Below are 13,412 nucleotides of genomic sequence, written 5' to 3' on the forward strand. Positions count from 1 at the left end.
GGTTGATATATAGACCTAAAATAGACGCCTAAATTAGGTTGATTTATAGGTCCTTAGGTTGATTTATAGACCTAAAGTAGACGTTTAAAATAGATCTAAAATAGGTTGATTTATAGACCAGAAATAGACGTCTAAAATAGGCTGATTTTTAGATCTAAAATAGGTTGATATATAGACCTAAAATAGACGCCTAAATTAGGTTGATTTATAGACCCTTAGGTTGATTTATAGACCTAAAGTAGACGTTTAAAATAGATCTAAAATAGGTTGATTTATAGACCAGAATCAGACGTCTAAAATAGGTTGATTTTTAGATCTAAAATAGGTTGATATATAGACCTAAAATAGACGACTAAATTAGGTTGATTCATAGACCCTTAGGTTGATTTATAGACCTAAAATAGACCAGAAATAGACGTCTAAAATAGGTTGATTTTTAGATCTAAAATAGGTTGATATATAGACCTAAAATAGACGCCTAAATTAGGTTGATTTATAGACCCGTAGGTTGATTTATAGACCTAAAGTAGACGTTTAAAATAGGTTTATTTATAGATCTAAAATAGACCAGAAATAGACGTCTAAAATAGGTTGATTTTTAGATCTAAAATAGGTTGATATATAGACCTAAAATAGACGCCTAAATTAGGTTGATTTATAGACCCTTAGGTTGATTTATAGACCTAAAGTAGACGTTTAAAATATATCTAAAATAGGTTGATTTATAGACCAGAAATAGACGTCTAAAATAGGTTGATTTTTAGATCTAAAATAGGTTGATATATAGACCTAAAATAGACGCCTAAATTAGGTTGATTTATAGACCCTTAGGTTGATTTATAGACCTAAAGTAGACGTTTAAAATAGGTTTATTTATAGATCTAAAATAGACCAGAAATAGACGTCTAAAATAGGTTGATTTTTAGATCTAAAATAGGTTGATATATAGACCTAAAATAGACACCTAAATTAGGTTGATTTATAGACCCTTAGGTTGATTTATAGACCTAAAGTAGACGTTTAAAATAGGTTTATTTATAGATCTAAAATAGGTTGATTTATAGACCAGAAATAGATGTCTAAAATAGGTTGATTTTTTAGATCTAAAATAGGTTGATATATAGACCTAAAATAGACGCCTAGATTAGGTTGATTTATAGACCCTTAGGCTCAGTGGCATAGTGGTAGAGTGTCCGCCCTGAGACCGGAAGGTTGTGGGTTCAAACCCTGGCCGGGTCATACCAAAGACTATAAAAATGGGACCCATTGCCTCCCTGCTTGGCACTCAGCATTAAGGGTTGGAATTGGGGGGTTAGATCACCAACTGATTCCCGAGCGCGGCACCGCTGCTGCTCACTGCTCCCCTCTCCCCCAGGGGATGGATTAAAATCACACGGGGATGGGTTAAATGCAGAGGACAAATTTCACCACACCCAGGTGTGTGTGTGACGATCATTGGGACTTTAATCTTAATCTTAATCTTAGGTTGATTTATAGACCTAACGTAGACGTTTAAAATAGGTTTATTTATAGATCTAAAATAGGTTGATTTATAGACCAGAAATAGACGTCTAAAATAGGTTGATTTTTAGATCTAAAATAGGTTGATATATAGACCTAAAATAAACGCCTAAATTAGGTTGATTTATAGACCCTTAGGTTGATTTATAGACCTAAAGTAGACGTATAAAATAGGTTCATTTATAGATCTAAAATAGACCAGAAATAGACGTCTAAAATAGGTTGATTTTTAGATCTAAAATAGGTTGATATATAGACCTAAAATAGACGCCTAAATTAGGTTGATTTATAGACCCTTAGGTTGATTTATAGACCTAAAGTAGACGTTTAAAATAGATCTAAAATAGGTTGATTTATAGACCAGAAATAGACGTCTAAAATAGGTTGATTTTTAGATCTAAAATAGGTTGATATATAGACCTAAAATAGACGCCTAAATTAGGTTGATTTATAGACCCTTAGGTTGATTTATAGACCTAAAGTAGACGTTTAAAATAGATCTAAAATAGGTTGATTTATAGACCAGAAATAGACGTCTAAAATAGGTTGATTTTTTTAGATCTAAAATAGGTTGATATATAGACCTAAAATAGACGCCTAGATTAGGTTGATTTATAGACCCTTAGGTTGATATATAGACCTAACGTAGACGTTTAAAATAGGTACATTTATAGATCTAAAATAGGTTGATTTATAGACCAGAAATAGACGTCTAAAATAGGTTGATTCTTAGATCTAAAATAGGTTGATATATAGACCTAAAATAGACGCCTAAATTAGGTTGATTTATAGACCCTTAGGTTGATTTATAGACCTAACGTAGACGTTTAAAATAGGTTCATTTATAGATCTAAAATAGGTTGATTTATAGACCAGAAATAGACGTCTAAAATAGGTTGATTTTTAGATCTAAAATAGGTTGATATATAGACCTAAAATAGACGCCTAAATTAGGTTGATTTATAGACCCTTAGGTTGATTTATAGACCTAAAGTAGACGTTTAAAATAGGTTTATTTTTAGATCTAAAATAGGTTGATATATAGACCTAAAATAGACGATTTATAGACCAGAAATAGACGTCTAAAATAGGTTGATTTTTTGATCTAAAATAGGTTGATATATAGACCTAAAATAGACGCCTAAATTAGGTTGATTTATAGACCCTTAGGTTGATTTATAGACCTAAAGTAGACGTTTAAAATAGATCTAAAATAGGTTGATTTATAGACCAGAAATAGACGTCTAAAATAGGTTGATTTTTAGATCTAAAATAGGTTGATATATAGACCTAAAATAGACGCCTAAATTGGGTTGATTAATAGACCCTTAGGTTGATTTATAGACCTAAAATAGACCAGAAATAGACATCTAAAATAGGTTGATTTTTAGATCTAAAATAGGTTGATATATAGACCTAAAATAGACGCCTAAATTAGGTTGATTTATAGACCCTTAGGTTGATTTATAGACCTAAAGTAGACGTTTAAAATAGGTTTATTTATAGAAAATAGACCAGAAATAGACGTCTAAAATAGGTTGATTTTTAGATCTAAAATAGGTTGATATATAGACCTAAAATAGACGCCTAAATTAGGTTGATTTATAGACCCTTAGGTTGATTTATAGACCTAAAGTTGACGTTTAAAATAGATCTAAAATAGGTTGATTTATAGACCAGAAATAGACGTCTAAAATAGGTTGATTTTTTTAGATCTAAAATAGGTTGATATATAGACCTAAAATAGACGCCTAAATTAGGTTGATTTATAAACCCTTAGGTTGATTTATAGACCTAAAGTAGACGTTTAAAATAGGTTTATTTATAGATCTAAAATAGACCAGAAATAGACGTCTAAAATAGGTTGATTTTTAGATCTAAAATAGGTTGATATATAGACCTAAAATAGACGCCTAAATTAGGTTGATTTATAGACCCTTAGGTTGATTTATAGACCTAAAGTAGACGTTTAAAATAGATCTAAAATAGGTTGATTTATAGACCAGAAATAGACGTCTAAAATAAGTTGATTTTTAGATCTAAAATAGGTTGATATATAGACCTAAAATAGACGCCTAAATTGGGTTGATTAATAGACCCTTAGGTTGATTTATAGACCTAAAATAGACCAGAAATAGACGTCTAAAATAGGTTGATTTTTAGATCTAAAATAGGTTGATATATAGACCTAAAATAGACGCCTAAATTAGGTTGATTTATAGACCCTTAGGTTGATTTATAGACCTAAAGTAGACGTTTAAAATAGATCTAAAATAGGTTGATTTATAGACCAGAAATAGACGTCTAAAATAAGTTGATTTTTAGATCTAAAATAGGTTGATATATAGACCTAAAATAGACGCCTAAATTGGGTTGATTAATAGACCCTTAGGTTGATTTATAGACCTAAAATAGACCAGAAATAGACGTCTAAAATAGGTTGATTTTTAGATCTAAAATAGGTTGATATATAGACCTAAAATAGACGCCTAAATTAGGTTGATTTATAGACCCTTAGGTTGATTTATAGACCTAAAGTAGACGTTTAAAATAGGTTTATTTATAGATCTAAAATAGACCAGAAATAGACGTCTAAAATAGGTTGATTTTTAAATCTAAAATAGGTTGATATATAGACCTAAAATAGACGCCTAAATTAGGTTGATTTATAGACCCTTAGGTTGATTTATAGACCTAAAGTAGACGTTTAAAATATATCTAAAATAGGTTGATTTATAGACCAGAAATAGACGTCTAAAATAGGTTGATTTTTAGATCTAAAATAGGTTGATATATAGACCTAAAATAAACGCCTAAATTAGGTTGATTTATAGACCCTTAGGTTGATTTATAGACCTAAAGTAGACGTTTAAAATAGGTTTATTTATAGATCTAAAATAGACCAGAAATAGACGTCTAAAATAGGTTGATTTTTAGATCTAAAATAGGTTGATATATAGACCTAAAATAGACACCTAAATTAGGTGGATTTATAGACCCTTAGGTTGATTTATAGACCTAAAGTAGACGTTTAAAATAGGTTTATTTATAGATCTAAAATAGGTTGATTTATAGACCAGAAATAGACGTCTAAAATAGGTTGATTTTTAGATCTAAAATAGGTTGATATATAGACCTAAAATAGACGCCTAAATTAGGTTGATTTATAGACCCTTAGGTTGATTTATAGACCTAAAGTAGACGTTTAAAATAGGTTTATTTATAGATCTAAAATAGACCAGAAATAGACGTCTAAAATAGGTTGATTTTTAGATCTAAAATAGGTTGATATATAGACCTAAAATAGACGCCTAAATTAGGTTGATTTATAGACCCTTAGGTTGATTTATAGACCTAAAGTAGACGTTTAAAATATATCTAAAATAGGTTGATTTATAGACCAGAAATAGACGTCTAAAATAGGTTGATTTTTAGATCTAAAATAGGTTGATATATAGACCTAAAATAGACGCCTAAATTAGGTTGATTTATAGACCCTTAGGTTGATTTATAGACCTAAAGTAGACGTTTAAAATAGGTTTATTTATAGATCTAAAATAGACCAGAAATAGACGTCTAAAATAGGTTGATATATAGACCTAAAATAGACACCTAAATTAGGTTGATTTATAGACCCTTAGGTTGATTTATAGACCTAAAGTAGACGTTTAAAATAGGTTTATTTATAGATCTAAAATAGGTTGATTTATAGACCAGAAATAGATGTCTAAAATAGGTTGATTTTTTAGATCTAAAATAGGTTGATATATAGACCTAAAATAGACGCCTAGATTAGGTTGATTTATAGACCCTTAGGTTGATTTATAGACCTAACGTAGACGTTTAAAATAGGTTTATTTATAGATCTAAAATAGGTTGATTTATAGACCAGAAATAGACGTCTAAAATAGGTTGATTTTTAGATCTAAAATAGGTTGATATATAGACCTAAAATAGACTCCTAAATTAGGTTGATTTATAGACCCTTAGGTTGATTTATAGACCTAAAGTAGACGTATAAAATAGGTTCATTTATAGATCTAAAATAGACCAGAAATAGACGTCTAAAATAGGTTGATTTTTAGATCTAAAATAGGTTGATATATAGACCTAAAATAGACACCTAAATTAGGTTGATTTATAGACCCTTAGGTTGATTTATAGACCTAACGTAGACGTTTAAAATAGGTTCATTTATAGATCTAAAATAGGTTGATTTATAGACCAGAAATAGACGTCTAAAATAGGTTGATTTTTAGATCTAAAATAGGTTGATATATAGACCTAAAATAGACGCCTAAATTAGGTTGATTTATAGACCCTTAGGTTGATTTATAGACCTAACGTAGACGTTTAAAATAGGTTCATTTATAGATCTAAAATAGGTTGATTTATAGACCAGAAATAGACGTCTAAAATAGGTTGATTTTTAGATCTAAAATAGGTTGATATATAGACCTAAAATAGACGCCTAAATTAGGTTGATTTATAGACCCTTAGGTTGATTTATAGACCTAAAGTAGACGTTTAAAATAGATCTAAAATAGGTTGATTTATAGACCAGAAATAGACGTCTAAAATAGGTTGATTTTTTTAGATCTAAAATAGGTTGATATATAGACCTAAAATAGACGCCTAGATTAGGTTGATTTATAGACCCTTAGGTTGATTTATAGACCTAACGTAGACGTTTAAAATAGGTTCATTTATAGATCTAAAATAGGTTGATTTATAGACCAGAAATAGACGTCTAAAATAGGTTGATTTTTAGATCTAAAATAGGTTGATATATAGACCTAAAATAGACGCCTAAATTAGGTTGATTTATAGACCCTTAGGTTGATTTATAGACCTAACGTAGACGTTTAAAATAGGTTCATTTATAGATCTAAAATAGGTTGATTTATAGACCAGAAATAGACGTCTAAAATAGGTTGATTTTTAGATCTAAAATAGGTTGATATATAGACCTAAAATAGACGCCTAAATTAGGTTGATTTATAGACCCTTAGGTTGATTTATAGACCTAAAGTAGACGTTTAAAATAGGTTTATTTTTAGATCTAAAATAGGTTGATATATAGACCTAAAATAGACGATTTATAGACCAGAAATAGACGTCTAAAATAGGTTGATTTTTAGATCTAAAATAGGTTGATATATAGACCTAAAATAGACGCCTAAATTAGGTTGATTTATAAACCCTTAGGTTGATTTATAGACCTAAAGTAGACGTTTAAAATAGGTTTATTTATAGATCTAAAATAGACCAGAAATAGACGTCTAAAATAGGTTGATTTTTAGATCTAAAAAAGGTTGATATATAGACCTAAAATAGACGCCTAAATTAGGTTGATTTATAGACCCTTAGGTTGATTTATAGACCTAAAGTAGACGTTTAAAATAGATCTAAAATAGGTTGATTTATAGACCAGAAATAGACGTCTAAAATAAGTTGATTTTTAGATCTAAAATAGGTTGATATCAAGACCTAAAATAGACGCCTAAATTGGGTTGATTAATAGACCCTTAGGTTGATTTATAGACCTAAAATAGACCAGAAATAGACGTCTAAAATAGGTTGATTTTTAGATCTAAAATAGGTTGATATATAGACCTAAAATAGACGCCTAAATTAGGTTGATTTATAGACCCTTAGGTTGATTTATAGACCTAAAGTAGACGTTTAAAATAGGTTTATTTATAGATCTAAAATAGACCAGAAATAGACGTCTAAAATAGGTTGATTTTTAGATCTAAAATAGGTTGATATATAGACCTAAAATAGACGCCTAAATTAGGTTGATTTATAGACCCTTAGGTTGATTTATAGACCTAAAGTAGACGTTTAAAATATATCTAAAATAGGTTGATTTATAGACCAGAAATAGACGTCTAAAATAGGTTGATTTTTAGATCTAAAATAGGTTGATATATAGACCTAAAATAGACGCCTAAATTAGGTTGATTTATAGACCCTTAGGTTGATTTATAGACCTAAAGTAGACGTTTAAAATAGGTTTATTTATTGATCTAAAATAGACCAGAAATAGACGTCTAAAATAGGTTGATTTTTAGATCTAAAATAGGTTGATATATAGACCTAAAATAGACACCTAAATTAGGTTGATTTATAGACCCTTAGGTTGATTTATAGACCTAAAGTAGACGTTTAAAATAGGTTTATTTATAGATCTAAAATAGGTTGATTTATAGACCAGAAATAGATGTCTAAAATAGGTTGATTTTTTAGATCTAAAATAGGTTGATATATAGACCTAAAATAGACGCCTAGATTAGGTTGATTTATAGACCCTTAGGTTGATTTATAGACCTAACGTAGACGTTTAAAATAGGTTTATTTATAGATCTAAAATAGGTTGATTTATAGACCAGAAATAGACGTCTAAAATAGGTTGATTTTTAGATCTAAAATAGGTTGATATATAGACCTAAAATAGACGCCTAAATTAGGTTGATTTATAGACCCTTAGGTTGATTTATAGACCTGAAGTAGACGTATAAAATAGGTTCATTTATAGATCTAAAATAGACCAGAAATAGACGTCTAAAATAGGTTGATTTTTAGATCTAAAATAGGTTGATATATAGACCTAAAATAGACGCCTAAATTAGGTTGATTTATAGACCCTTAGGTTGATTTATAGACCTAAAGTAGACGTTTAAAATAGATCTAAAATAGGTTGATTTATAGACCAGAAATAGACGTCTAAAATAGGTTGATTTTTAGATCTAAAATAGGTTGATATATAGACCTAAAATAGACGCCTAAATTAGGTTGATTTATAGACCCTTAGGTTGATTTATAGACCTAAAGTAGACGTTTAAAATAGATCTAAAATAGGTTGATTTATAGACCAGAAATAGACGTCTAAAATAGGTTGATTTTTTTAGATCTAAAATAGGTTGATATATAGACCTAAAATAGACGCCTAGATTAGGTGGATTTATAGACCCTTAGGTTGATTTATAGACCTAACGTAGACGTTTAAAATAGGTTCATTTATAGATCTAAAATAGGTTGATTTATAGACCAGAAATAGACGTCTAAAATAGGTTGATTTTTAGATCTAAAATAGGTTGATATATAGACCTAAAATAGACGCCTAAATTAGGTTGATTTATAGACCCTTAGGTTGATTTATAGACCTAACGTAGACGTTTAAAATAGGTTCATTTATAGATCTAAAATAGGTTGATTTATAGACCAGAAATAGACGTCTAAAATAGGTTGATTTTTAGATCTAAAATAGGTTGATATATAGACCTAAAATAGACGCCTAAATTAGGTTGATTTATAGACCCTTAGGTTGATTTATAGACCTAAAGTAGACGTTTAAAATAGGTTTATTTTTAGATCTAAAATAGGTTGATATATAGACCTAAAATAGACGATTTATAGACCAGAAATAGACGTCTAAAATAGGTTGATTTTTAGATCTAAAATTGGTTGATATATAGACCTAAAATAGACGCCTAAATTAGGTTGATTTATAAACCCTTAGGTTGATTTATAGACCTAAAGTAGACGTTAAAATAGGTTTATTTATAGATCTAAAATAGACCGGAAATAGACGTCTAAAATAGGTTGATTTTTAGATCTAAAATAGGTTGATATATAGACCTAAAATAGACGCCTAAATTAGGTTGATTTATAGACCCTTAGGTTGATTTATAGACCTAAAGTAGACGTTTAAAATAGATCTAAAATAGGTTGATTTATAGACCAGAAATAGACGTCTAAAATAGGTTGATTTTTAGATCTAAAATAGGTTGATATATAGACCTAAAATAGACGACTAAATTAGGTTGATTCATAGACCCTTAGGTTGATTTATAGACCTAAAATAGACCAGAAATAGACGTCTAAAATAGGTTGATTTTTAGATCTAAAATAGGTTGATATATAGACCTAAAATAGACGCCTAAATTAGGTTGATTTATAGACCCTTAGGTTGATTTATAGACCTAAAGTAGACGTTTAAAATAGGTTTATTTATAGATCTAAAATAGACCAGAAATAGACGTCTAAAATAGGTTGATTTTTAGATCTAAAATAGGTTGATATATAGACCTAAAATAGACGCCTAAATTAGGTTGATTTATAGACCCTTAGGTTGATTTATAGACCTAAAGTAGACGTTTAAAATATATCTAAAATAGGTTGATTTATAGACCAGAAATAGACGTCTAAAATAGGTTGATTTTTAGATCTAAAATAGGTTGATATATAGACCTAAAATAGACGCCTAAATTAGGTTGATTTATAGACCCTTAGGTTGATTTATAGACCTAAAGTAGACGTTTAAAATAGGTTTATTTATAGATCTAAAATAGGTTGATTTATAGACCAGAAATAGACGTCTAAAATAGGTTGATTTTTAGATCTAAAATAGGTTGATATATAGACCTAAAATAGACGCCTAAATTAGGTTGATTTATAGACCCTTAGGTTGATTTATAGACCTAAAGTAGACGTATAAAATAGGTTCATTTATAGATCTAAAATAGACCAGAAATAGACGTCTAAAATAGGTTGATTTTTAGATCTAAAATAGGTTGATATATAGACCTAAAAAAGACACCTAAATTAGGTTGATTTATAGACCCTTAGGTTGATTTATAGACCTAAAGTAGACGTTTAAAATAGGTTTATTTTTAGATCTAAAATAGGTTGATATATAGACCTAAAATAGACGATTTATAGACCAGAAATAGACGTCTAAAATAGGTTGATTTTTAGATCTAAAATAGGTTGATATATAGACCTAAAATAGACGCCTAAATTAGGTTGATTTATAAACCCTTAGGTTGATTTATAGACCTAAAGTAGACGTTTAAAATAGGTTTATTTATAGATCTAAAATAGACCAGAAATAGACGTCTAAAATAGGTTGATTTTTAGATCTAAAATAGGTTGATATATAGACCTAAAATAGACGCCTAAATTAGGTTGATTTACAGACCCTTAGGTTGATTTATAGACCTAAAGTAGACGTTTAAAATAGATCTAAAATAGGTTGATTTATAGACCAGAAATAGACGTCTAAAATAGGTTGATTTTTAGATCTAAAATAGGTTGATATATAGACCTAAAATAGACGCCTAAATTAGGTTGATTCATAGACCCTTAGGTTGATTTATAGACCTAAAATAGACCAGAAATAGACGTCTAAAATAGGTTGATTTTTAGATCTAAAATAGGTTGATATATAGACCTAAAATAGACGCCTAAATTAGGTTGATTTATAGACCCTTAGGTTGATTTATAGACCTAAAGTAGACGTTTAAAATAGGTTTATTTATAGATCTAAAATAGACCAGAAATAGACGTCTAAAATAGGTTGATTTTTAGATCTAAAATAGGTTGATATATAGACCTAAAATAGACACCTAAATTAGGTTGATTTATAGACCTAAAGTAGACGTTTAAAATAGGTTTATTTATAGATCTAAAATAGGTTGATTTATAGACCAGAAATAGATGTCTAAAATAGGTTGATTTTTTAGATCTAAAATAGGTTGATATATAGACCTAAAATAGACGCCTAGATTAGGTTGATTTATAGACCCTTAGGTTGATTTATAGACCTAACGTAGATGTTTAAAATAGGTTTATTTATAGATCTAAAATAGGTTGATTTATAGACCAGAAATAGACGTCTAAAATAGGTTGATTTTTAGATCTAAAATAGGTTGATATATAGACCTAAAATAGACGCCTAAATTAGGTTGATTTATAGACCCTTAGGTTGATTTATAGACCTAAAGTAGACGTATAAAATAGGTTCATTTATAGATCTAAAATAGACCAGAAATAGACGTCTAAAATAGGTTGATTTTTAGATCTAAAATAGGTTGATATATAGACCTAAAATAGACGCCTAAATTAGGTTGATTTATAGACCCTTAGGTTGATTTATAGACCTAAAGTAGACGTTTAAAATAGATCTAAAATAGGTTGATTTATAGACCAGAAATAGACGTCTAAAATAGGCTGATTTTTAGATCTAAAATAGGTTGATATATAGACCTAAAATAGACGCCTAAATTAGGTTGATTTAAAGACCCTTAGGTTGATTTATAGACCTAAAGTAGACGTTTAAAATAGATCTAAAATAGGTTGATTTATAGACCAGAAATAGACGTCTAAAATAGGTTGATTTTTTTAGATCTAAAATAGGTTGATATATAGACCTAAAATAGACGCCTAGATAAGGTTGATTTATAGACCCTTAGGTTGATTTATAGACCTAACTTAGACGTTTAAAATAGGTTCATTTATAGATCTAAAATAGGTTGATTTATAGACCAGAAATAGACGTCTAAAATAGGTTGATTTTTAGATCTAAAATAGGTTGATATATAGACCTAAAATAGACGCCTAAATTAGGTTGATTTATAGACCCTTAGGTTGATTTATAGACCTAACGTAGACGTTTAAAATAGGTTCATTTATAGATCTAAAATAGGTTGATTTATAGACCAGAAATAGACGTCTAAAATAGGTTGATTTTTAGATCTAAAATAGGTTGATATATAGACCTAAAATAGACGCCTAAATTAGGTTGATTTATAGACCCTTAGGTTGATTTATAGACCTAAAGTAGACGTTTAAAATAGGTTTATTTTTAGATCTAAAATAGGTTGATATATAGACCTAAAATAGACGATTTATAGACCAGAAATAGACGTCTAAAATAGGTTGATTTTTAGATCTAAAATAGGTTGATATATAGACCTAAAATAGACGCCTAAATTAGGTTGATTTATAAACCCTTAGGTTGATTTATAGACCTAAAGTAGACGTTTAAAATAGGTTTATTTATAGATCTAAAATAGACCAGAAATAGACGTCTAAAATAGGTTGATTTTTAGATCTAAAAAAGGTTGATATATAGACCTAAAATAGACGCCTAAATTAGGTTGATTTATAGACCCTTAGGTTGATTTATAGACCTAAAGTAGACGTTTAAAATAGATCTAAAATAGGTTGATTTATAGACCAGAAATAGACGTCTAAAATAAGTTGATTTTTAGATCTAAAATAGGTTGATATATAGACCTAAAATAGACGCCTAAATTGGGTTGATTAATAGACCCTTAGGTTGATTTATAGACCTAAAATAGACCAGAAATAGACGTCTAAAATAGGTTGATTTTTAGATCTAAATGTTGAGAGATGCTCCCAATTATACATTTTCTATTGTATGTTTTGTCATATGTTTAAATCGTATTATTTTCTTATGACAGCATCTTGATTTATTGTGATTGGAACCACCTGTGAAGAGCTGTTAAGTGGGCGTGTGTAATAAAAAGCCTTCCTGCATGCTGCACAGTTGGGTCCCTACAAGCTGTCGCCGCAGTAGTCGCAGTGAATGGTGTCCAACAGAGTTGATCGGCCTCCTCGTCTTTCTTTATTTTATTCCACCGAGTTTGCTGTGATTGGATTCCTCGCATGTACCTGCTGCTGTATGGCTACTCTGCCAACAGGTTATGGGCCCAGGTAAATCCAACACCGCATGTTCCCACCGACGTACTGGTGATGATAGCACGCTGTGAGCACCATGAGCGGACGGGCTGCAGAGAGGAACAGTTTTTCTAGCCGCTGGTCGCGGTTAATGTTCGACGGTGATGAAAAGAATTACGAATTATGGGAGGCAAAGTTTTTGGGCCACCTGCGATTGCAGGATTTGAAAGACGTTATCTTAAACGAGCCCACAACCGAGGAAGAAGACGAACTACAGCAAGACGCTGGAAAGAATGAGGAAGCGTATGCAGAACTCATTCAGTTTTTGGATGACAAAAGTTTGTCGCTGGTGATGCGCGATGCTGCAGATGACGGGCGAGGGGCCCTACAGATCCTAAGAA

The 13,412-nt window shown here is 29.7% G+C and overlaps 1 protein-coding gene across 4 annotated transcripts in view; it reads left to right on the forward strand.

Moving 5' to 3' along the window:
* LOC133170919 (calpain-5-like) overlaps positions 1-13,165 on the forward strand; it is a 65,058-nt gene extending 51,893 nt beyond the window's left edge. For 3 of the 4 annotated variants that reach the window (XM_061304140.1, XM_061304141.1, XM_061304143.1), the window contains one exon: positions 13,035-13,165. In XM_061304140.1, the coding sequence (XP_061160124.1) occupies positions 13,035-13,103 (69 nt within the window). In that variant the 3' untranslated portion in view covers positions 13,104-13,165. Of the gene's footprint in view, positions 1-12,794; positions 12,935-13,034 lie in introns of those variants that run through there. The other variant, XM_061304142.1, reaches the window with a different exon arrangement.
* The last annotated feature ends 247 nt before the right edge of the window (positions 13,166-13,412 follow it).

This window comes from Syngnathus typhle, linkage group LG17 (assembly GCF_033458585.1).
Source record: "Syngnathus typhle isolate RoL2023-S1 ecotype Sweden linkage group LG17, RoL_Styp_1.0, whole genome shotgun sequence".
NCBI lineage: Eukaryota > Metazoa > Chordata > Actinopteri > Syngnathiformes > Syngnathidae > Syngnathus > Syngnathus typhle.